Consider the following 24,077-nt stretch of genomic DNA (forward strand, 5'->3'; position numbering starts at 1 on the left):
ATTTGTGAGCTAGTCCAGGACAGAAAGAAAGGAAAAAATGTATAGTAATAGAAACAAAAATCCCTGTCATGTCCACACCAAGGATGGGGTGCAGCTATAAAGTCTTTCAGGACATTTTTGGCCAAACAAGAACATTGCCCACGCGTGGAAGTAGTTCAGCAGCTGCAGACCAGAGCTAATTCCTGTATAGAACAGAAGAGGGCTTTGGGGCCCACAGAGCCTCATGTCACTGCCGCACACCTCTGTCCCGTTCTAATGTCTAGCCTGGCTTCGTTCGGGTTATTCCTGACATGCTACTTTTAGGGACTGTGTTCCCAGTGGTTTGGAGATGGCACAAATGCTTCAGTGCAGTGTGTGGCTACCCACACTGGCCACTGGCAATACAATTTGGCGAGCATTTTAAATGGGCCTTTTGGTTTCACCATCTTTACCTGAATTAGCTGGTCTCAGAAGAGTGTCATGAACATTGCACCCTCACTCTGAAATACTTTTTTCTCTAATATCGGAAACCAGATTGTCAGCTCCTTTTGTTCCATATCTTATTTGCATACCTCTTGTCCTTAAAACTGACAATCAAAAGGGAACTTTGCCCTTGAGGAAGAGAAAAAAATGTAGCTGGTATTTTTTTTTTCACAAAAGCATTTTATATTTCAAATTCTTTGTGATTTTAGTATTGGGTGCAGCTTCACATGGTAGCCAGAGACAATGGTGAACTTCTACCTGATTTACTGTGACACAAACTGTGGCAGAGGGATGTAAAAGGTGTCATTCTTGGTTTGCTTGACCCTGGCCCAGGACTCTGTTGCTATCTAGGCTACTTGAACTGCATTCAAGGCCAAGATGTCTATCATTCTGATTCCACGTTACTTGTGCAGATGGGGAGGTGAAGAAGCATTTTCTGGGGAAGCCACAGTTCCTTCCTTCAGGGACAGGATCCATTCTGTCTTCTTCTCCAGCCCCGCACTGGGTTTGTGCTTTTGAGACAATAGAGGGAAAAGCCCCAAGGCTTCCACTGTTGCCGTCTTCAGTTATTGTGTGACAAGGCTCTGAAAAGAGCTACTTCCTTCTAATCAAGCCACTCCTTCCTTTAAGCTCACAAGTTCATTGCAACTTGGTTTATTAATGAGGACTAATTGGGTTTTACTTAGTCATATAGTAAAAGGTTCTGTATCCATTGACAGAAAATGGTCCCCAAATCACAGGCACTCACTGTATGTCACCAACTTTGTCTTGGATTCTCCACTCGGATAATTTCCCCCCAATATTTGTCCCATGATTAGCAAATGGACTTGTGTCATTTGGTCTTAGAAATATAGTCACTGTAGCTACAGAGCATTTAACTCAAAATTGGCCTTGTGACTGGTTAAACAAGTGCAGAGTTGCCAAGTTTGGTTCTTTTGATGTGAGTTTGAGACATGTTTTCTCAGCAGTCACTTATCAGAACACATTTCTTGAATAACTGAAGAAGCAGAATGTTGTTCTAGACAGTGTTTCTAAACTTTGGGACATAATTATTTGGTTAACTTTTAAATGAAAATTTGTGGGTCTCACTTTAACAAAAAATGTGATTCTGTCAAAGGGCTAGGATCTATATTTTAAGTGAGGAGTACCCCAACCCTTAGTAGTTTTGCTATAAGAAGCCATTAGACCACTTTTGGGGAATAGCTATGAACAGTGACTGAGTTACTGTCATCTGCTAATAGTGAGCCTTGGCGAGGAGATATGCCCTGTTTGTTCCTTGCCTGCACGGATCTTGCTATCTTGCAACAGAGGCAAGCATACAAGAGATATTGTAAATATGACTTATCAAGACAATTCTTCTGGGCACTGTGTGCGTTGAAGTGTGGGAGAGTGTTGGGGACCCCCACGACCAGAGTAGATGAGGATGTGGTACCCTCAGTGGCAAAGGAAGAGGAACCTGAGCCAAAGGTGAGGCAGAAATCAGCATATGGAGTTTGACAGGGACTGAGCTAGATTGTTTGCTGCCCTGGAGTCTTTGGGATTGGGATCTGAGAGTAGCAGAAAGGGTGGCTGGGGATTTCTAGGGACAGGAGTTAAGTTGGAGCCTGAACATTCTACAGGAAGCTACTACTGGTCCTCTGTATTCCCCTCCCCTCTAAGAATTTGCATGTTCCTAAGAGTTAATCCCACATGATGAAATCCTACCTCACTGGTGTCATAACTCCCCCTGACCCTTTGCCCTGGGACCACTGAGTAAATTACAAAACAGAAACTCCTGTTCTGACCCTGCCTCTGGTATGTGCCTAGTTATGGCTCTGGCAGGGCCCACTCCTATTTATTGCCCCCAGGGTGAACTTTTGATTACCTTTCTTTTGCCACCTTCTTTTCCCCAACAGCTTTTGTTGACTTTGGTTCCCTGCAGCAATTAACTTCAGCAGTCTGACTGTGCTGGCTGCTTCTCAAAGAAGAGCTAGCCCACCAGAGCCAGGGACCAGAAGGCCTCCATGGGAGGTTCTTTTTAGCCCTGGGCCACGTGTTGGCAGAGCAGAGCTCTCCCATACTCTGCAAACCCAAAGCGATTTAGGAGTGTTTTCATGCCTGACTTCAGTATGTGACGGCAGCTTAGAAACTGTTAAGCACTGTACAAAGATAAACGATTGTCTGTGCATCTTCTGCAGGGACACAAGACAGATAGGGCATATGTATTCTTGTACTAACCCACATTAGCATTTGCTAACGGTTTCTGAGTGATCCCAATTGTTTGGATTATGTCCTGTTCTGCACTGTGCCCCCTTTTGACATCTTGATGCTTGGTGGCCCTAACACTGAACCATTTAAGGAAGTTACTGTAACCTTCCTGGGAAATCTTGGGATTTTTGTTTTGGAGTTGCATGTTGCTTACATTTTGAAGGTTATATGTCTATGTGACTTTGTGAGATGAGAGCCTTGGGGACAGAACCAGGGAAAATACTGCACGCACTATGGTGGCATTTTGTAGTAAGTACTGGAATTTGGTGCTGATTCATCTCAAAAATCAGCATACGTTCCTTTCCTGACTAGCATCCCTTCTATTTTATACCTTCTCTTCATCAAGTTCACCTGTGGATTTTCAAATTCATTTTCATCTGTGTCTGAGTCCAACTCATGACTTCTGTTGATTACAATTCCATCCACTCAGGTGGACTTTGGATCATGGGTCAGTGTTCTTTCCTTACATATTAATTTTTAGTTATTCTAAGAACTGTATATGTAGAAGAGTAGATTATAGAATATTGGGTGCATTGCTGTATGTCACAGGATATAAACTGCCAAGTAGGTTTAGGTTGTCTAGGGTGTAACTGTAAGTCAGTTTTTGAACATGAATATTTTTCAGACGTTCCTGAATTCCTACCATGATCTGCCTTGACCATTTGTGGGGTTTCTGTAATGCATGCTTGGCCTGCCCCTTCATTCCTGAGGATACTTTTGATTGACCTGACCTCCTTTTCCTTGTCCCTGAATTTCAGAACCAACGATGTCCTTGTGTCTCTGTGATTACTTTATTCTGACCTTTCCCCTTATCTCTGAAGTAACAGATCTGATTGCTTTGCAGTATGGCTATGATATTCCTTCTGCCACCTGTTCTTGTGGTTGACCTGGTGTCTAGGTGACAACACTGTCCTTTTCCTGCCATCCGCAGAGAGATCTCAGTCAGATGACCCAGAAGCAGAAGCATCTGTCTGAGAAGCTACAAGATGAGACTGAGCAGAAGGAACAGTTGAGAAAGCAGAAGAACGAGATGGAGAAGGAGCGCTGGCACCTTGACCAGACCATTGAGAAGCTGCAGAAGGAGGTAAGGGAGCAAGAGGTGGGGCATGTAGCGGACCACCCCAATGGGGACCCAGCTCCCTTTAATCTGATGAAAGGGAAACTTGTAGTTCTAGCCAAGCACAAATGTGCCAGGGATTTGTAGATTTCTGAAGCATCTCTTTGGACTTGTTGAGAATCCCAGATGCAGAGAAACTGGACCCTGGGCACCAGAATCACTTCATAACAATTAACAGTCTGATAGGGAAGCACACACTTAACCAGTGTTCCCTCAATGGGAATCTGCATCTCTGTGCAGAGTCAAAGCATTTATATCTATCTGACATGTCCAGGAATGTGAAAGGCAGTTTCAGAACACCCTAGTTAACCCTCACGTCTGCCCCAAAATACTCAGAAGGAGAAAGGCACAAAGCTGATGGACTCCCTGTATTCTTGGACCTGACATTTTTTGACATTTGCCATTTTTTGACACCTGTCATGTGCTACTTTACTAGCTATTTTGTATCTAACTCGAATTCTATCTTTATCTGTGCATCGTTTTAATTCAGACAATGACTGTATAAGGTAGATATTATGATTTCAGTATTTCCAAAGGGGATTCAGCCAAGACCCAGAGAATTAAGAATGTACCCCAGTTATAGGCTGGTAAGTGGCAGAGCAAGGGTCTGGCCCCAAGATAGTGTGTCCAGCTCCAGAGGATGTGTTTGTTCACTCCTCCATGCTGTTGCCAAGTCAGAAATGACCAAACCTGGACAGCCTAGGACTAAGTGCTTCACAGCCTTGGAGAGGAGGAGATGCTTTCTGTGTGTCAGGGACCCACAGCCTGCTCCCTGAGACCAGATGGGTGGGCTCATGCCCATGTCACTTTTTCCAGATGGCGGACATTGTTGAGGCATCCCGCACATCAACGCTGGAACTCCAGAACCAGCTGGATGAGTATAAGGAGAAAAATCGCAGGGACCTTGCAGAAATGCAAAGGCAGTTGAAGGAGAAAACCCTAGAGGCAGAAAAGTCCCGACTGGCGACCATGAAAATGCAGGATGAGGTAATGCCTGGCCAGATAACTTCGTCCTCTAACCCTCATTCAAAGTGTCTGTCCAGCCTGCTTTGAAATGCTTCTACAAGGAACTTTGGGATAGTTTAAGATGATTTTTGTTGGTTAGTTGGGCAAATGGCATTCTGATACAAAACAACCACCTGACTCTGAGGTGAATGAGCACAACTTTAACTGGAGCATTTTCTTCATTCAAAGATTTCTGCCTGAAATGTTGAGCTGCCATTTATGGATTAGGAGTGGTGGGCCCAGTTGTGTTCAAATGATTTATATGCACTCATGTTTTAGTTTAGTCCTGGAACAAGGATTGTAGTGACTTTTTTGGGGGGAGGGGTAGAGATTGAACCCAAGGGGGCACTCTATCGCTGAGCCACATCTCCAGCCCTTTTTAAAATTTATTTTGAGTAAGGATCTTGCTAAATTGACAGGCTGGTCTCAAACTTGTGATCCTTCTGCCTCATATTCCCCGGTTGCTGGGATTACAGTTGTGCACCACTGTCCCTGGCTAGTAATAACTGCTGACTTAAAAAAAAAAAAAAAAATTATTTTGGTTCCCTTTGCTTTTGAAAATTCAGTCTTATAACAGGATGGGTTGGTGGCTAATAGTTGCAGAACAGTAAAAATGAAGACCAAAATAAATCCCTAAGAGTTTGAATATTGGTATTACTGAAACATTTTTGATTTTATATTTAATGATAGAGCAAAGAAATCCAAATATTATTATTCTTTAGTCCTGGTTTCTAAAGAACTAACTAACTAACTAACTAAATAAATAAATAAATAAAAGGACTGTTTTTAATTGTTTCGATGGGAAACTAGAGGCTTCAGGGGTTACTGATTTTCTAGCCGTGACTCCTGCCAGCTGGATGACCTTGAGCAAGTTACTCCAGTTTTCTGAGCATCTGTTGCCACTTCTGTAAAAAATATACAAAATGCTAGAGACTTAGTAATTAAATGAGAGAACATGTGAGACTGTAGCAGAGGGCCTATACTGCCTGAGCACTTAATAAATGCTAGTTTCTCTTTCTTTAGTTCTAAACCTTATTTTCTCATGTAGAACTAAAAGCACAAAGATTCCACAGGAAAACAAGTTTTCTTTAAAAAACAAACTTTTAATTTCTTTGATGATCAAAGGAAAGTCTCCCATGAGTCAGTGCCGAAACTGTAAGAGAACAATGGATATTTATTACAGACTTCCAGAACACTTCTGAGAGGACTCTAACAACAGAGTCCCTCTGGCTCAGGGTCACATCACACAGGACTCCCAGTAAGAACTGAAATCAGCACATTGACATCACAGATCTCTGGCATTAAACACATTTTCATTTCTATAGCAAAGGGGTGGAGGAGTTCGGATATTTGCCAGGACACCACAAACAAATACCTGGTTCGTTTTGATTTCAAAAGATCACAGTGGTCCCCCTTGCTTTTTGTGTAAAGTTTTTTATGCTAGAGTCTTTAGGTTGGAAGGAAACTTAGAGATCCTCTAGTTAGATAAGGAAACAGAGGCTCAGAGAGATTTAGTTAAGGCCAGATGGAACCACTGTTGTTTATAAAAGTAGTAATTAGAAAGATTCTCTATAATGAAAATAAAGATGGTCCTTCCTAGATTTTCTCAGTGACAAGCTGTGTGAGATATTGTGTGCATTTGAACGACAGATATAGACACCTCATCACTCACAAAGGAAACTATAGTCTAGTGTTACCCGTAAGAGGTCAAAGTCATCCCTGATCCTTGGAAAACTCAACTCAGCTCTGGTCACTGTCCTCCTCAGTTACTGGGGTCAAACAGTGCTGTAGTGCTTGCTGTCTTCCCTTCAAGAGAAGTGGACATGTGACCATATTGTCATTCTGTCTGTGGCGTGGAGCTCGAAAAATTCCGATGAAGGTAATCCTTAGGAATTAAGATTTAGAGTTTACTGACTTTCGGTTTATTTTCTGAATTATTTTGCAAAGGGTGGCTTTAACTACTTATAGGTAGCACTTATTTCAAAAGGTATTTGCTTAGTTTTGATTCAAGATAAATTATTCTCAAACACAAAACAGGATATCTCTTATCCAAAATGTGTGGGAATGAAGTGTTCCAGATTTCAGAGTGTTTGTGGAGACTTTCCAGTTGAACACTTCTAGCAAGAACATCTGAACTCTGAAATTCTCTTTTTAGTTTTGGATTTCAGGATTGGGGATGCTGAGCCTGTCACTCTCCTCTGTGTGCCCTTATTGGGTACTCTTAGTATGACGGAGCCCTTATGGCAGACACATGAGGTACTGGGCAGGATGCCAAGAAGGAAATGTGGGCTATATTATTGTCCTGTCTCTCAAACCCATGCTCTTTTTGGGTTCCATCTCATTTATTCTCATAGCAGCCCTATAAGGTAGGTTGATAATTACTCCACTATTGCAAATGAGGAAATTGAGTCATGGAGAGACTGAATGCTCCAGATTATAGTGAACCCTCTGCATCCAGAGGATGTTCATCACCCTTTTTCCAGGGATGATATTCACCCTCTGCTTTTGCTCCTCATTACCACCAAATCCAGACCAGGGTCTGTAGCTGGAGATGTTTTTGTTGAGGCTGGGCTATTCTAGTAATATCAGATGCTCTGTTAGCCCCAAGAGAACATGTTTCCTAAAGTTTTCTGACTGATGTTCCTGAACTAGTCTAACCTAATGGGGCTTCTATGTTGAACACCCCAAAAGGGGGATTTTGTGTCCTGTAATGGCATTTGCCACTCTCTTCCAAACACTCCCTGAAGGAAACAACCCTCTGGTGTATTTTGTTCCTAAGCCTGTGCCTTCCTCTACCCCTGTACGATCTCCAGGAAGGTAGGACCTTGAGAACAAAAGAACCAGCCTTGGGCTTAAATGAATCAGCCCACCCAGATGATTAAAAAAATACCTACTGTGTGCTGAGATGACTGTTCCCACTGAGCAGATTCAGAGGAATTACAAACGGGCAGGCATCTTTGGCCCTTGACAGTCAAGCTAGTTTGTCTCTTGCATGTTCTTCAAAACTGTTAATCTAGTGCCATCTTGTGGATGAAATAAATCACTGTATGTTATGATGGCTGATAATTTTCTTCTACAAAGTCATGCTTGTTACCTAATATATGTTTATATTGTTAGATTTTCTGCCTGCAAGTTGCTTTGAGGTCATTAATTTAGTTTTTGTTTTACCCTAACTTTAAAGCTCTTTTTAGTGGCACTGATGCAGACAGGCAATGAATCACTCTCGGGAATGCACTAATCTAGTTGGCTAGCTCTCAAGTGTTGTTGAGCACCACCCATAGGAAAAACTAGGTCTTGCATTGCAACCTAACCTAGTACCAATATGTCCATACACAAATATTAGTGTACAGTATAAAAAAACCACAAAACAATATCTGCTCATACTGATATTTTGTTTTATTTAATTAAAAATGCCAATCAGTATATCAGAGACTGAATTTATGACCTAATGGGTCACTCTCTGTAACTGGGAAGCTCTCTTTTTGCAGAAGAAGAAACTGAGGCCCAGAGGGAGGTGGGACCTGATCAACATCTTTTGATCTCTAATAAAGTCAAAGTTCACTGGATTCTCTTTGCTTTGGCATGAGCCATATCTGATAGGTTCACTGCGCTCTTGATGTACCCCAGAAACCTGCCCTACCCCATATACACTCCTTGTCATCCTAGATGCGATCCATGGAGGAGGAGCTACGGGACTACCAGCGAGCTCAGGACGAAGCACTCACGAAAAGACAGCTTCTGGAGCAGACACTGAAGGACCTGGAGCATGAGCTGGAGGCCAAGAGTCACCTCAAAGATGACCGCAGCAGACTTCTCAAGCAGATGGAGGTCTGTGGGCCACACGGGAGGGAGCTGGGGAGGTGGAGAGCCAGGCCAGGCCACCAGGAAAGTAGCCTATTTGCTCACCCCTCAGCCTTTGGGAAGCCTTGCTGTTCTAGTCTGTTCATCAGCCAAATGTTATTAAGGTCATTTCTTGATTCGATGGAGAAATTGGTAGTTCATAGACTTGTAGAATGTTCCAACTAGCAGGAATGACAGGCACAGTCTAAATGTCTTAAAGAGGAAATGGAACAGATTCCCTAAGAGGTTAGATGGCTGTACCTTTGGGTACAGATAGCTTGTTCCTTTGGGTGGTGCTTCCAACTACAAAGGCTACAAGCCAGCTGCATGGTCAGAGAAAGGCCCCACTGGGCCTTGAACCCAGATCTCCTGTCCCCTAGATCATTAGTACCCATTGGCCACACCCCAAACCCCGTCCACTGCTGGTCTGTTTCCCTTATATGTTATCTAGTTTTGCCAGAGTCAAGCAGCAAACTGTGGCTCAGTTTATTGTTTACAAAACAGACTCTCAGAAATGGCCCAACCCAGTTACCAGTTGGGACTGAAATGTTCATGAGCTGAAAACACAACATTTTAGAAAAATGTAAATGAAGTAGCAGAATCTCTTTATGGACAATCTCTGACGATGACAGAACATTGAAGTTGGTGCGCCTGAAATTTTAAAAAAGAATAATCCTCAAGAACAAAGCCAAGCCCAAACCAGAAACACACACACATACATACTCCCACTGGAGTTTAGAGAGAGAGAGGCTAAAAAATAAGCCTCAGACTTTTGGGGGAAAGTTAAAATTGTTAAGGTTTTGATAAAAGACAGACAGTGCTCAAGGCAGGGAGAGACGGCTTAAATTCAAAATCAATGGAATTCCTGATTCAGCTTTGCAAACAAATAGAAATAACTTTTTAAAACCTCTAGGGGACTTAGCAGTTTATATCTAGGGAGTGATGTTTCAACCATTGAAGATTTTATGAGATCGGCCTCTTTTAGAGACCAGAATAACCTGATTATGGTTTTATTGCTTTTTTCATAAGATTGCTCGGTTTTACTAACTCTTAGTTCTGATCTCTGTGGGGGAGGTCATTTTAAGGCAGGCTAAGGTTAACCCAGTTAACTAGAAATGGATTACTCTGGGCTCAGGCAGCCTGGTTAAAAGCAAGCGGAAGTCGCTCAGGCAGTGCGGAAGAACCTTTGGCGTGATGGAGCCCTGACCTGAACCTTGCCCAGTGTAGATTTGGGGCAGAAAGAGAGCCCCATTAAGAAGTGATATTAGCTGATGATTGGGTGGTCGGGTCATCTCCCTCTAGAATAGTCTGACTGAAAAGAACATTTCCTATGGCTGACTTACAGTCTGGAGGCAGTGGCATAACTAAGCTTCACTTGCCCCTGTGCACCATTCTAGAGATTTCTCCATTAATTACAAAATGACTGGCTCTCAAGGCCTTGCCACCACAAAAGGCACTGCAGAGATATTTCTTCCCTAGGAGATGGCTGGCAGGATTGTCTTGCTGTGATGAACGTCTTGCCTAGTCCTTCACTAGCATTAACAAATTCATTCTCAGGACTTGAGAGTTTTCCCTATGATGGACATTTTCTATAAACTCAGATACTCCGGTGACTGTTGGATGTAAATGCAGCTCTTGGGGATCGATCCTTGGTTTCTGACTACACTGAAACGGAACAGAGGAGGGGTAATCAGTAAAGAAATAGGCAGCTTGTGGGGGGACACAATTCTGTCCAGAGTTGACTTTTGGGACTCTGTTCCTAGGAGAGAGCTTTCTAGTTTCCCTATAGGTGAGATTAGTACCAGGGGAGACCCTTACCAGATGGTGCACCATTCACGGGAGTTCTGAGAGTTTAATTTTTGATGCTTATAGATATATCCATCCCTTGTCCATCAACTTTGGCCATTGCAAAGGTTATATTCATATACAAATGCTGCAGGCTCCTGTTTAAAAACTCAGATGTCAATTGCATTTTAGGATGTGTGACTCTGAGTTTACCCAGACCTATGACTAATCTGCTAGTGTCAGGAGAAACACAGCCATAAACTCCACAACTCCCCAGTTCTAGATGGGCTGGTTCGCATTGGAAGTCTCTTCATATACAAAACTGCTTTAAAATACTTTTCTCTTAACACTCAGTGATATTAAGTTAGAAGCCAGCAAGGAAGACAAATTATTCATATGTGATGATGAGTTTACCAGAACTGGCCACCACCGGCTCTGTGTATTCAAAGGCAGGTTTGGAACTGAACGGTGCCAGGAGCGCCTGGTTCCCAGAAGAGAGGCGGGTGTGGAAGGCTGCTGTTATGCTTGCAGGCGTAAGGTTCTTGGAAACTCTAAGCTGGAGGGAGCAAAAACATTATCCTGAGCGTGAACTATTTAGAGAAATGTGCCTGGGATGATTTCTCAGCTCCCATGTTAATTTTTAACAGGCAACTAAATGGCTTAGGTAGATCTGTTAAAATTGTTGATTCATAGGAAGAAAAAAGACTTGAAGGAAACATGCCAAAATATCTCTAGATTTGTTAGGGTTTGGGGTAATTTTTTCTTCTTTTACGTATTTTCTGCATGCATGATTACATTTTATATTACAAAAGCAATAAAACACATGGTTTTAAAAATATCTGCTTTGAGAAGTATGAGAAATAGACGTATCTTATTCCTATACCCTAATGCTACTGAGTTCTTATTTGCCCTGGGGGTCTTCCTCCCACAGGTCAGTGCTTGCTTCTGATCTGAGTCCATGCCAGTGAAGTAACTTGTGTGTGATTTCTTTCTCAGGACAAGGTGTCCCAACTGGAGATGGAACTAGAAGAAGAAAGAAACAACTCGGATTTGCTGTCTGAGAGAATCACTCGGAGCAGGGAACAGGTACTGTACAGTGTGACAAAGAAAATGAGAAAGGTTAATCCTGAGGATTCAATTAGAGCAAGGAGAGGAAATCCAGGCCCTACGAAAGACGACGGAAGACTGAGTAGTCTTCACCATAATGAGCCTCGAGAGTGAGGGAATAAGAGACATAAAGCAGAAGCTTCCCCCGTGGTTGAGGATGACAGTCTACTAACTACAACAGGCGAAGTACTTAGCACTGAGGCACTCAGTTTTTGGTTCAACAAGCCATGGTGTGAAATGTGGCAGCAGCACTATGTTAGGTGCAATAGAAAGCAAACTCCACAATGGTGCCTTTTAAGCACTTCTCGAGCTAAGGGACAGTACGTACCCCTGTGAAGCATTCACTCTTCAATAACAGTACCTTCCAAGTGAATGCTTCTTGCAGTTTTGAAGGGAGTTTCACTTAACAGTAGATCTTTATGACAGCACTGGAATGCTTCTTGTACTCAGGCGGTGGGTGACTGCACTAATTTCCAAAGCTACCCTCTGTGTCATCCCAAGGCTCTTCAGCTTCGTTTCCATTTCTTGCTTAAGGTTCAGAGTGACTGTGTGATCCCCTGGGAATGGTGGAACTGGAGGGCAGTGGTCCTATCACTTAGAAAGTGGTGACACTGTTAAGTAGTTTCTATGTCCCTAGTGTATGCCCAAACCACTTGATGGATTAAACATGAAACTTCGGGTCAAGAATTCAGAGCACTCTGGCTATTTAAATCTGCCCTCCAGAACTCTGGATTTTGTAGAGGGAAATGAGTGGGGGAGAGAGTAGGGGAAGGAAAGATGGTGGAATGAGACAGACATCATTACCCTATGTACATGTATGATTACACCAATGGTGTGAATCTACATTGTGCACAACCAGAGAAATGAAAAGTTATACTCCATCTGTGTACAAAGAATCAAAATGCAGTCTGTAAAAATAAAAATAAATAAAATTTAAAAAAGTAAAAAAATAAATCTGCCCTCCAGTCTCAATCCTTATTTCCATGATGCCTACGGATGTAGGTAGACTTCTCTCAGGATGTGTTTTCAGTGACAGCTTAGCTATATGCCTAGTGCCTAAAAATGGCACCAGAGAAATTGTACATAGTCTAGGATTTTGACTAGGATTTTTTTCTACTAGGATTAGCATTAAAAAAGTTAACCCCCAAACCTTAGAAGGACACCAAGTAATGATTTAGGGAAGTATTTTATAAAAGGTTAAAATTAAAAATCTGAAATGCAAGTGATTTGGGCAGAAACTTTCCTGTCTAAAAGGATGCTTTCTTTTCTCTCATCTGCTCACTCACACGCATTACCTCAACTCAGGATGACAAGAATGGGGGGGTCAGTGTTTAGGGATGCTGTGAATGGGCAGCCCCTGCACAGAAATGCAGGTGATCACTGGCTTCTTTTCCACCTGCCCTGTTTCCATACAGAGGCAAACTGACGAGGCAGAGGCAGAGGCAGAGGCAGAGTGACAGAGTTCTTTGTAAGCAAGTGTGGTACTCATGCTGCTCTGTTTCTGACAACGAAGGAATTCCCAAGCCCAGACTCCACCGAGCTGGGTTCTGCCTGCAGGTTACAGGGCTGCACTAATGGCATTATAGCATGTGGAAGTGGTGGCAGCTGCTCAGTCTTAAGCTGCAGAGGTTTAGAGGTTTCCTGAAAACCAAAGCCCAGACAGAGAGCTCAACCTTGACACTTGGCCCCCAAGGTTCTTAGGGATGTCTGCATCTCTTACTGGAATAAACACTGTTTTGTTATGCATTCCCAACAGCTTGGCTAAGGGATCACATTACCACAGGGCATTCCAAGGTCTGCTTAGCATTCTTAATGACAGAAGAGTGACCATGAATTTGTTTTGCCAATCCTTCTTGTGACTTATGCCCAAGAGGAGGAGTGGTGGGAAAGTGTGGCCTCTTATTAGTGCCCAAGCAGTTGAAGCAGACTTCCAGTCCCATGTTTTATACCAAAACCAAAACTTAGATACACTGAACTAGAATGGGGTTGGCTCCCTTGGCACAGCTGCTGCCCCAGGACTATGAGGCACCTGGCCTGGGGTTTCTTTTGCTCCTCCTTTCCCTGAGCCAAGCCCTTAGATTGTGGAGAAGGGGATTGTTGTCTGATGAGTTCAAGGTCAACAATGTTTTCACTGAGTCAAGAACCTGATGGCCATCCAGGGAAGAAGTTAAGGGAACTAGTATGGATTGCAGGAAAGAGATCTGGCTTGGAGTTCCTGTCTTGTTCCTGCATTAGCCCAAGGGAGCTCTGGGGAAGCCCTAACCTCTCAAACCCATGCAACAGATTCATTAATCCAGGAGATTCTGAAGTCTTCTCCAAATTTTAACCTTGAAATGCATTGAAAAGGTTTAATGCTACCCAAAGTATCCAATTCACCCTTTAACTTCCCCTGTATGTAAAGGATACATCTAAAAAGATGGGTCCTGTAAATGTCTATGGCCTGTCTCCTGTTAGCTCTTTTCCTCTTCTCTTTCGTCTCCCTGCATTCTGAGGTATGCAGGCAAAAGTTTGATGTTTGTTATAAATGGGGAAACTGAGCTCCAGGTTCAAACTGATGTAGGAACTGGTAAAACAACCAAACCCAAATCCCCAAGATAAAGCGCTGTCTTCACTAAGTTCTCAGAGCTTCTGGCCTTGGCTGCTCCTGATCTGAAAGGCAGGGTAGAGAAATGTGTTGGCTGAACACCTGCCTCACTGGAAAGCCCTTAGTACTCGAAGTTGAGGTTGATCTGAAGCTTATTTTCTGCCTCTTAGAGTGAAGGTTGTACAGAGAGTCCTTGGGTGTGGACAGTTGGGCCCTCATTGTGAAGCTATTTCAATTCACTTAGGTTAACTTCCAGGGCCACGTGCCTGCTACTTTCCTGCCAGAATCTGAACAAGAAAAGAGAAACTTGCAAACCTGAGACCCTTCTCCCCGGCCCCAAGTGCTGAATCTATGACACCCCCTTAACAAGGGCTAGCTCTTAAGGTACAGGAAATGTGCCTGTTATCCTGAATCTGATAAATAGCGTCAGCCCTAGACTCCCAGCAAACTGCCAAGAGGCACCAGAAAGGTAAAGCATGGGGAATTTTGGATCATGTGCTCCTTAAATTAAAAAAAAAAAAAAAAGTGTATCTCTCTCTACTTAAACTCTGAATTCTCATAAGATTTTCCCCTGGATCTCTGCTTCCCCACCAAAACCTCCCATTCTTTTCCCTAGTCTTAGTGCTAGGGCTTAGGTGACTAAGCCAGAAAAAGGTTCCCCAGCAGTACTAGTAAATGGCCAACCCCTCAGATGGAAGCTTAGATCTGGCAAGGATCTCAGTCAGCCCTCCAGATTGCTCATGTAACGTGTGAGAGATTTGAGGCCCCAAGCCACCCAGTGATTTGGCCTGTCATGCAGTTAGCTTCAGAGGTTCTCTTGGTTCCAAAGACAGCATTCTATCCACTAATGCTTGCAAAATGTGATGAATGCTTACTTTGGGCATGGCATTGTGGAAAAGCTACAAAATTACCCCAAATGGTCCTTGTTCTTGAAGTGCTAAGATTTGTTTAAGGAGGTATACCAGATTTAACAAATGGAAAACAATACGTAGCAGATGCTAAATGCCAGGTGAAGGAGGTGAGCAATAATGAAGGGAAGACCATCTTAGTAAGAGGGACCCAGGTAGAGATAAAATAAGCTTAACCTCAAGTCAGCTTTGAAGACAGGGGAAGACTGAGACCAACTCAGAGGAGGGGGAATGGAATGTGAGATGGAATAAGTGACAGGAACCAAAGTTGGGAGTTAAGAATAGATATCGCATGCTGAGGAGCTCAGACTAGACAGGTGTGTTCTGGTTTCTGAAAGGAGACAAGTTTGGAAAAGCAGATTGAGGTTTTTAAATGGCCCTATCGTGAAGGCAGTGGGGACCCATCAAAGGTAGAAAAGTGAAGCATACCGGGTTCTGGAAGATGAATGTAGCAGGATTCGGGGTAAGGACAGGTGATGGGGTGGAGGTCTCAACCGGGCTGTTCCCAGGGAAGAAAGGAATTGAGACCAAGCCCTCCATCCTTTCTGTGCTTCTGTTTTTTTCTCTTCCTTGTATATCTGCTTGACACTTGGTACCTGCTGGTAGCATTAAGTCCCAAACTTTTCTGGGGTCTTTTTTTCCCTCATACATGCTTAGGACCTATGATTCAGACTGATGGAGTCAGGGAACCCTAACTGAGAGAAAAGATTTTGAAACTTTTCGGAGACTTGGATTCTGTTTTTGTATCTGATTGATAGGGAAGAGAAGGGATATATCTGGATTTGATAAAGTGATAGCTTTTATATAACAGGGGTGAGGAATGTCTATTTTCATACCCAAATGTAGTTTCACCACAGGCAGAAAGGTTTCTAATGGACTTAGAAGTTGAAGGAGAATTCAGTTAATTAGTAGGTATTTATTTTATGGGTTTAAATCTTGAGAAATCTCTTTTCCTCTCCTTCCTTCAAAAACCGTATTTCCATTTATAATGATGGGCATCCATACCAAGGATTTTCTAAATGCCCGGTGATATGCCATGTCTCTCACATGCTTTCTCATTGTTTTCAGGACTTACAAGGTTCAGTGACTGTTTATGGTCCCAGGGCTTATAAGAGGTGGGGCTACAATTTGACTCTTCCCCTTTATCAGTCTGTTAGGGTTTTAGAGAGCCCCCCTTCCTCTACATTTGGACCTCTGCTCCCAAGTTAAAAATAATGTCATGCTGTTTCTTTTTCTTTTTTCTTTTCTTTTTTTTTTTTTGTACTGGGGATCAAACTGGGGCACTTTACCACTGAGCTATGTCCCCAGTCTTATCTTTTATTTTGAGACAGGGCCTTGCTAAGTTGCTGAGGTTGACCTCCCACTTGCATCCTCTTACCCTCACCTCCCAAGTCACTGGCATTACAGCTGCGCATAACAGTGCCTAGTGTCATGGTGTTTTTTGAGATAGGTGAGGATTTAAGTTCACCTGATCATCCTGTGACTCTCATTATGAGTACAGGATTCAGATAGCCAGAGGGATGTCCAGCTTGGTGTTTTAAATGTGTCAGGCCAGCTGGTGTTCTGGTTCAGTGGGCAGTGTAGTGCTGGCTGGTGGCTAAGTGCAAATAGTTAGCAGGGCTGGGCCTAAATAGGAGGTATTCTCTTGGCCATGGAAGCCAGGATCACCCAGCCCCGTGGAAAGATGACTCATCTAGTCCAAGCAGCTGTCAGACTGAGGAAAATTACCAACTTGATCTTTGGGTAGCTTCACTGTCTTTCCAGGGGCTAAGCAAGATTGCCTTGTTGCCTGGGCAACTGCAGGCCAAATCCCAGTAGATAAAGCTACGGGCATCTGCAGTCACTTTTGGGGATGGCTCCTCAGTGGCCAGTTCACACCTGCTCCTCAGTGACTGCCACTGCCAATAATCGAGACTGTGATTCTCCTTCACAGGAAACCAGTGAAAGATCAAAGTGGGTTTTCTTCTTTCTTTTTAGTTAAAATGATCCAAGGCTCAGAACTACCTTTTATTATATTGCCTACTCTGATACTTGACGTGTACAGTTAATTTATAATAATTTTCTCATGATTATGATTTTTAAATCCAGTCCAGGAGTCTAGGCTTGCCAGGCTCTTCACAGTCCAATGATAAACACAGGTGTTGGGGTTAAATATTATTATTAGCAATCATAAATATCTTTAGCTTTTCATTAACTCAAAAGGCAGCTGCTTCTAATCCTGAGAGCTGGCTCTGGTCATGGGTATTGCTGACGTAAAGCTCATAGGAATCTGATGCCGTTATTTTTCTGATCAAAATGTTCAGAGTTTAGCATTCTTTCAATTCAGCTGTGATAAACTTTGCCTCTGCTCCTGTTTTTAATTTGACTGGAAAGCTTTTGTCTACATAATATAGTTGTAAATAGCATGTAAAGCACTAAGCTCGTATATAGAAATTTTCCTGGCCTTGAGTTTTCTTCTCAGGTCCTAAGGAGGAAGCTGGCCAACCCAGGCCAGGTGCTTTTCATTTTACCCCTATGGACATGGTTAAGAAAACTGATCCATGTTCTTGGACCCAGTCTAAGGGATTCCTGTATTGAGAAGCAGAGCCACAAGCAGCTACTGCTAGAATACTTCCGGGTTTGCAGTGAGACCTTCTTGGGGGCATTGTCCACAAAACCTTGTAGAATTCCTTGCATGAGCCTCCACGTGGTGGATTCATTTTAGAATGTAGTGTCAGATTGTCCTTTTTGAAGACTGGAAGGAAACCCATCATGTTTGCAAAAAGATTCTAGAAAAATCAGCTGCTTTATCACAATTACTGTTCAGTTTTATGGTTGTAATTTTACTTCTTCCTGTTCTCCAATCTGATTTATTTTACACTTTCATTTTAATAGCCATATTCTGAGAGGATGTGGTGAACTATGAATAATGAGTGTTTTGTTTTCTGTTTTCCTTTGGAGAGTCCCCATTTGCCTGAGGCTCTGGCTCTCCAGGGAGGGCTTGAACTTGTGGAGGCCCGTGGGGATGCTCCCTGCTCAGAGATCTCTGTGCAGGGAGGTCTGTTTCTAGTGGGATGCACATTTCTCAGCTGCTGGTAATGAGGGAGGCCACCTGTGGCCAGTGGCTCCTGCTTTAAGCTACAAATTTGTCTCGAGCCTCCAACTTCAATGCCCCCATCTTCAACGGCCATCTTCAGTGCCCCCAGGGTACACGCTGTCTCACTACACTGTACTCACTTTCTTTGGGGCACCAAAGTCCTTACTAGAACTTTCCTTCCTGCAGGATTTCCACCCTTTATTGAGAGATTATGGGAAGGGGAAAAAGGAACATATGAATTTTAGTAAGAAAACCTGGGCTAGAATCCCCAAACTGCTTCCAACTCCCTCTGACTCAGGCACATTTCTGGTCATCCCTTGGAAAGGCAGTGTGGTAAAACAGGTCTCAGTGTCTAGGAGGAGTCATGAGCTCAGACATGGACTCAGTGGCTCAGCACCTGACTTGAGTGGGGCTCTTGGTACCTCCCATCTGGTCCCTTGACCTACACAACCTCAATGGAACTCTTGCCTCTGATCTGCTGAACTTTTTTCTTTTGGTGTTTTTTGACCTCACATTGCACAAAATCTTGATATCTAAATATCATTCTCTGTCTACCAGCATCTAGGTCTCCTTATCCTTTCATTTTGGGAAAATAACCTCTTTTATCCCTCTCTTGCCTCTGACTTTCCTTCAGGGCTACAGGAATCAGCACCCTTAGAGGAGGGTGACACCCTTAGGAGTCAGGACTCCTCTTTCCCCCCTGGTTCAGAGAAAATTGCCTCCCCACTCTTGTGCTGACCCCAGTGCCTGGACCCTGCCCTTCTGTCTCCTGTTCACACTCCCTTCTTGCTGCTCATTTGTAACTGTCCCTTCCACGACATCTCACCCTCATCTGCTGATAGGTGCTGGGTTTCTCTGTTGCAGACTCCTACTGTGCCTCTCAGCCCTCTGAATGTTCACCTCCATCCCTGCTGTGGTTCCAGAGGAGTCTGTGATGAGGGCAGGCACTGTGTGGGGCTTTTTGGTCACAATGTCCGTATGAGACCAATAATGTTGTTTCAACAATGAACGGACCCACTTGATCATTCTGTGACTGCCCCTCTGCCTTCATAAACACCCACTCCCTCTCACCCCGACAGTGTATATTTTTACCTCCCCCCGCATAGGGGGAAGTCCCAAAGGCATGAGAAGGTGGCTACTCTGCCTAAGGCAGGGTCTTTCTGGCTTCTTCAGAAGGGACATCACTGAGCTATCTGAGGATAGAGGAGACACCAGACATCATGTCACAAACCAACGGGAAGGGTCCCCTTGGACCATCTTGTTCCAGTTCCTAGTTTAGGGTCAAGGAGCCTGTATCCCAGAGGTGAGATGAACAAGGTCACGCTCAAGTGAATGGCAGAGTGATGAAGAGAAACAGGGTCAGAGCTGCCCATCTGTGTAATTGCTTCCCACCACAGCAAAAGGTGTGCCTGTTCTTACTGAAGTGTGGGATTGGGCCCCCAGGCCATGACCAGACTGGCGTTCTCCGGGAAGCACGTCGGCAGTCCCATGGATGGGCTGTTCTGATGACCTCCACCTGTGGGTTTCGTCAGCTGGTGCAGAAACTGTTCAGAGTGGGGCTGTGAGCCTGCATTCGTTAGCTGTGGACTTTGTGCTCATAAACAGTTACAGGAACTGTTCCAGTGCCTTCTCTGCAACATGTGATTCTCCAGGACTCGGGGCGAGTGGGATGGAGTGGACAGGGTGGAGTGTTCTGGGAACTGCCTGCTGAGCCTTTGCATTGCTGGCATTTCCTCCTGCTTTCTACAGGATGCCCTTAGGAAACTGGACAGCCTTCCCTGCTTTGCTTTTATTTATTTTTTTTCTTTTGTTGTTTTTGTTTGAGGCATATTTGTACATCCTTTTGGAATATATCAGAATGATGATACATGCATAGAAATCACATCTGGGTCATAAGCATTTCCAGCTCTTCAACCATTAATTATTGCTATGTGTGGGATTTTCATAGTCTTCTAGTCATTTTGAAATATCTCACATGGTCGTAGCCAGTACTGTGCTGAAGAAGGACCAGAAACAATTCTTCCTCTCTGTTTTTGTGCCTTTTATAGGACTTCTCTCTCCCCTTGTTTCTTCTCTTACCTAGCGACCTCTACTTCATTTTGACTTAGTTTCCACAAATGTATGAGAACACGTGGGATTTGTTGTTCTGTGTCTGGCTTATTGCATTTAACATAATGACCTCCAGTTCCATTCATTGTTATAAATGACAGGATTTCATTTGTTTTATGGCTGAATAGTATTCCATTGTTTAAATATGCCACGTTTTCTTAAAGGCATTTGAGTGACCCCATGTTTTAGCTACTGTGACTAATGCTGTAATAAATGTGGAAGTCCAAATATCTTTTCAGTGCAACAATTTCTTCTTTAGGGTACCCCCAATAGTAGAATTGCTGAGTATATGGTAATTTTGTGTTTTGTTTTTTGAGGAATCTCTATACTGTTTTCTATAATAGCTATACTAATTTGCATTCCCACCAACAGTGTATAAGAAGTCCATTTTCATCTGCCAACATTTATTTTGTTTGATAGCCATGCTAACTGGGTGAGATGATATCTTGCTGTAGTTTGTTATGCATTTCTCTGATGATAAATGAGACTGAGTGGATTTTTTTTAGGTGCTTGTTGGCCATTTATGTCTTCTTCTAAAAAGTGTGTATAGTTCTTTGGTTCATTTTTGAATTTGATATATATACATTATACATACGATATGTATCATCATATATATGTATATGTATATATGTTCATATATATGTATTCAGTTTTTTGAGTTCTTTGTTCTGGATATCAATCCTTTGTTGGATGAACAATTTGCAAATATTTTCTCCCATTCTGTAGGTTGTCTCTTAATTCTGTTGGTTATTTCCTTTGCTGTACAAAAGCTTCTTAGTTTGATATAATCCCATTCTGTCTATTTTTAGTTTTGTTGCCTAGTCCATTTTAATTTTCCTTTGGAATAATTTAAAATAATTGGAATAGTTCTTTAAATGTTTTGTCAAATTCAACAGTGAAGTCATCAGGAACCAAACTTGATTTAGACAGATTAATTCCTGCTGCAATTCATAGATTTTCTTCAAATTGAGATCTATTTCTGGAGAGTTGTTGTCTTTTGGAAGTGTCATATTTCTTTCTATGTTTCTCTGTCCTTACATTGATGTCTGCACATCTTGTGGGATGTTTGTTTCTCCCAATTATGAAGTAGCCTTTGTAGGAAAAGACTTTGTTCATTCAGATAGGATATAGTTTCTCAGATAGGTGGTTTGGTTACAGGGGAACTCCAAAACATTCTGTGTGATTCATCTTTCATATCTGAGTGCCTCAATAGTCTAAACTGCAACAGGTCATGAAGATAGTGGTATGAATTTGCAGTGGATTTAGGCTTTCAAAGGTGTGTGTCAGAGTTGAGCCCTGATGGCCCTGGGGTTGGGGGCGGCAGCTGCTACAGTCTCAGTGGTGCAGGCTGTGGAGAAGGTGTCTCAGATCTCGCAGGACAAGCACAGGGAATCCAAGGGTTTTTCCACCAGCGGCCATGGTTCCTGTGCCACCAGATGTTAAGGAGACTTTCCCAGGAAAGTTAGGATGAATGCAAGAGAGTTCTGGAGCCATGGGACATGACCTTTCCTGGGTCCCTCCAGATGAACACAGATGGTACTAGGGTCTATGACACTGGAAACTGTGGGATTGAGTTTTGGAACCCAAAGAGGACCTTCCCATGGTCCCATGGAGTAATTGCACTTGGTTCTGGGGCTTGTAGTGCTGTTAGCTGATTTTTGGAGCTGTGGGACCCAGATGTTACCTTCTCTAGGTCTCAGGGGTCAAACAAGTATCACCAGGGCTTTGGGGTACTAACAACTGTGGTCTGAGGCCTATGGGCTGTGGAGATGTTCCATAAGTCTTCCAGGGCATTACAGGTAATATGGGCTAGAAAGAAGACCTTCCCTATTTCCTACAAGCCAAATTTGGATGGGACTTAGGCTTATGGCAATGGCAGCCACTGGTCTTGAAGCTTCAGGATGCTGAGGAAGCTGTCTTCTACCCAGTGAGGTGGGCACACACTGGCTCAAAGTTTCTGGAGGGTTAACTTTTTTGTCCTCTAGCAGCGGCTGTTGGGAGAAGTCCACAGTGAGAACCTTCTTTGGATCAGAGGCATCACTTTAAATCAGCTAGCTCCCCAATCTAGATTTAAAGCCTGCCAGAACCGTGATTTCTCTTGCAGTTAGACAACCAGTCTGCTGCTATGATGGAGGTTCCTGGCATTGTCCAGCTTACCTTTTGCCCCCCAACCCCCAGCTGGGGAATAGGGGTTGCAGTCACAATTTCTTTATTTATTTCTCTAGATTGCCTTTCTCATTTTTTTTGGTGCTGCTTAGGATTCCTACTATTTCTTTGCTAATTTCTGGAATTCACCCTCTCTCATGCTCCTCAAAATATTTTTTTCCCCCTTTGCTGCCCTGACTCTTCTCTGTGGCTGAGTTGAGCACAGGACACTTCTATTCATCCATGTTGCCTCCCCTGCCTAGGTCTTGGCTTGTTATAGTTGTATTTGAACTCTAGTTCATATGGATCCTTTCCGCTTAGTTGGTCCAGAGAGACAGAACAGGTGAAAGAATGGACAGTGAACCAGCTTGTCCTGGGTTCTACTCTGGCTGCCTATAGTTGTTTATAACCTCCCTGGGCCTCAGTTTCCTTTGTTGTAAAATTTGGAACCCCAAGACTTAGAAGGCTGCTAGTCAGGAGTTCAAAAGTACAAATTTTGTTTTTGTTTTAGTTTTAATACAAAGATACCTCAGGAGAAAACAGACCCTAGGTGGGAGGTATCTGAGGCCTCCATGTCTGGCCCTGCCTGTCCTGCCTTGCCACACCTTGTTGCTAGTCCTTCTGTGCACACGCCATGGTCAGGGCAATGGGGACAAGGCAGCAAATGCAAGCCTGGCCCAATATGGTGGTTTCTCCTCTTGCCATTCCTGTGACCTACAGCTCTTGCTCCCTGGGGAAATGGCGGGGAAGGTGAGCCTATCTTTCTCATTAGGGTGCTTAGATAGATGGCAAAAACTCAACTTGTGGCCAGGTGAGTCTCTTTCAAATAGTCCACAGGCCCTGTGGTTCAGGAACTCTTGTGTGACTCTCTTGGCCATGTTGGACCTGGATTTTGTTTCCACAGTCATTTTTATTGTACTGACTCACCTGAGTTCTCCTGCCTTCTTCAGGTTGCCCTCTGCTGGTTAGTTCTGGGACCTCTGCTCTGACACTCAATGTCACTCCTGCTGAGGCGCCCTGGAATTGAGGACAGGAGGTACTGACAGGAGAGAGGCTTTCTTCCCTGTGCTGCCCAGCGAGGCTCCTCTCCTACCAGTATAGAAGATACCTTCATGGCCTTTAGTCAGGGCCTGGAGCTGCCCCATGTTCTGCCTTCTCTTTCTGGAATGAGAAAGGAACTTTCTGAGCGTGGCCTTGTCATGCAGTGCAGGAGCTCAGGTGACACTCATTCCTCTCTAGTCCTACTTCTGTAGGTCTTGGGTAAGTCAAGTGACTGACTCATCCTGGTTTGCCTGGGACTTGTTCCATCTTAGCATTGAAAGTCCCATGTCCTGAGAAATCCTTAGTCCCAGGAATACTTGGCAGTTAATCCCCCTACAAGTGATTAACTTCTCCAAGCCCTAATGTCCTCAGCAGAGATAATATTACCTGCTTCTCAGGGTTTTGGGGGGAATGTCACAGGACAGTGGTGCAGTCATGGAGTCTGAGCAAGTGTATCAAGTTTCCTAGGGCTACTGTAACTGGGTGGCTCAGAACAAAGAAGCATTGTCTCATAGCTCTTGAGGCCATAAATCTGAAACCAGACTGCTGGCAGAGCCCCAGGCCTGTAGGAATCCTTCCTTGCTGCCACCCTTGTTTCTAGTGTTTTGCAGGCAATCTTTGACACTTCTTGGACTGTAGACCTGTTCCTGC

General features: G+C 43.6%; 1 protein-coding gene across 3 annotated transcripts in view; it reads left to right on the forward strand.

Annotated features, from left to right (window-relative positions):
- Window positions 1–24,077, forward strand: part of CGNL1 (cingulin like 1) — a 158,822-nt gene that overhangs the window by 128,669 nt on the left and 6,076 nt on the right. For all 3 annotated transcript variants that reach the window (XM_079125857.1, XM_079125859.1, XM_079125858.1), the window contains exons 11-14: window positions 3,641–3,793; window positions 4,643–4,813; window positions 8,498–8,659; window positions 11,453–11,542. In XM_079125857.1, the coding sequence (XP_078981983.1) occupies window positions 3,641–3,793; window positions 4,643–4,813; window positions 8,498–8,659; window positions 11,453–11,542 (576 nt within the window). The remainder of the gene's footprint in view (window positions 1–3,640; window positions 3,794–4,642; window positions 4,814–8,497; window positions 8,660–11,452; window positions 11,543–24,077) is intronic.

Source organism: Sciurus vulgaris, assembly GCF_902686455.1.
Source record: "Sciurus vulgaris genome assembly, chromosome: 2".
In the NCBI taxonomy this organism is placed as follows: domain Eukaryota; kingdom Metazoa; phylum Chordata; class Mammalia; order Rodentia; family Sciuridae; genus Sciurus; species Sciurus vulgaris.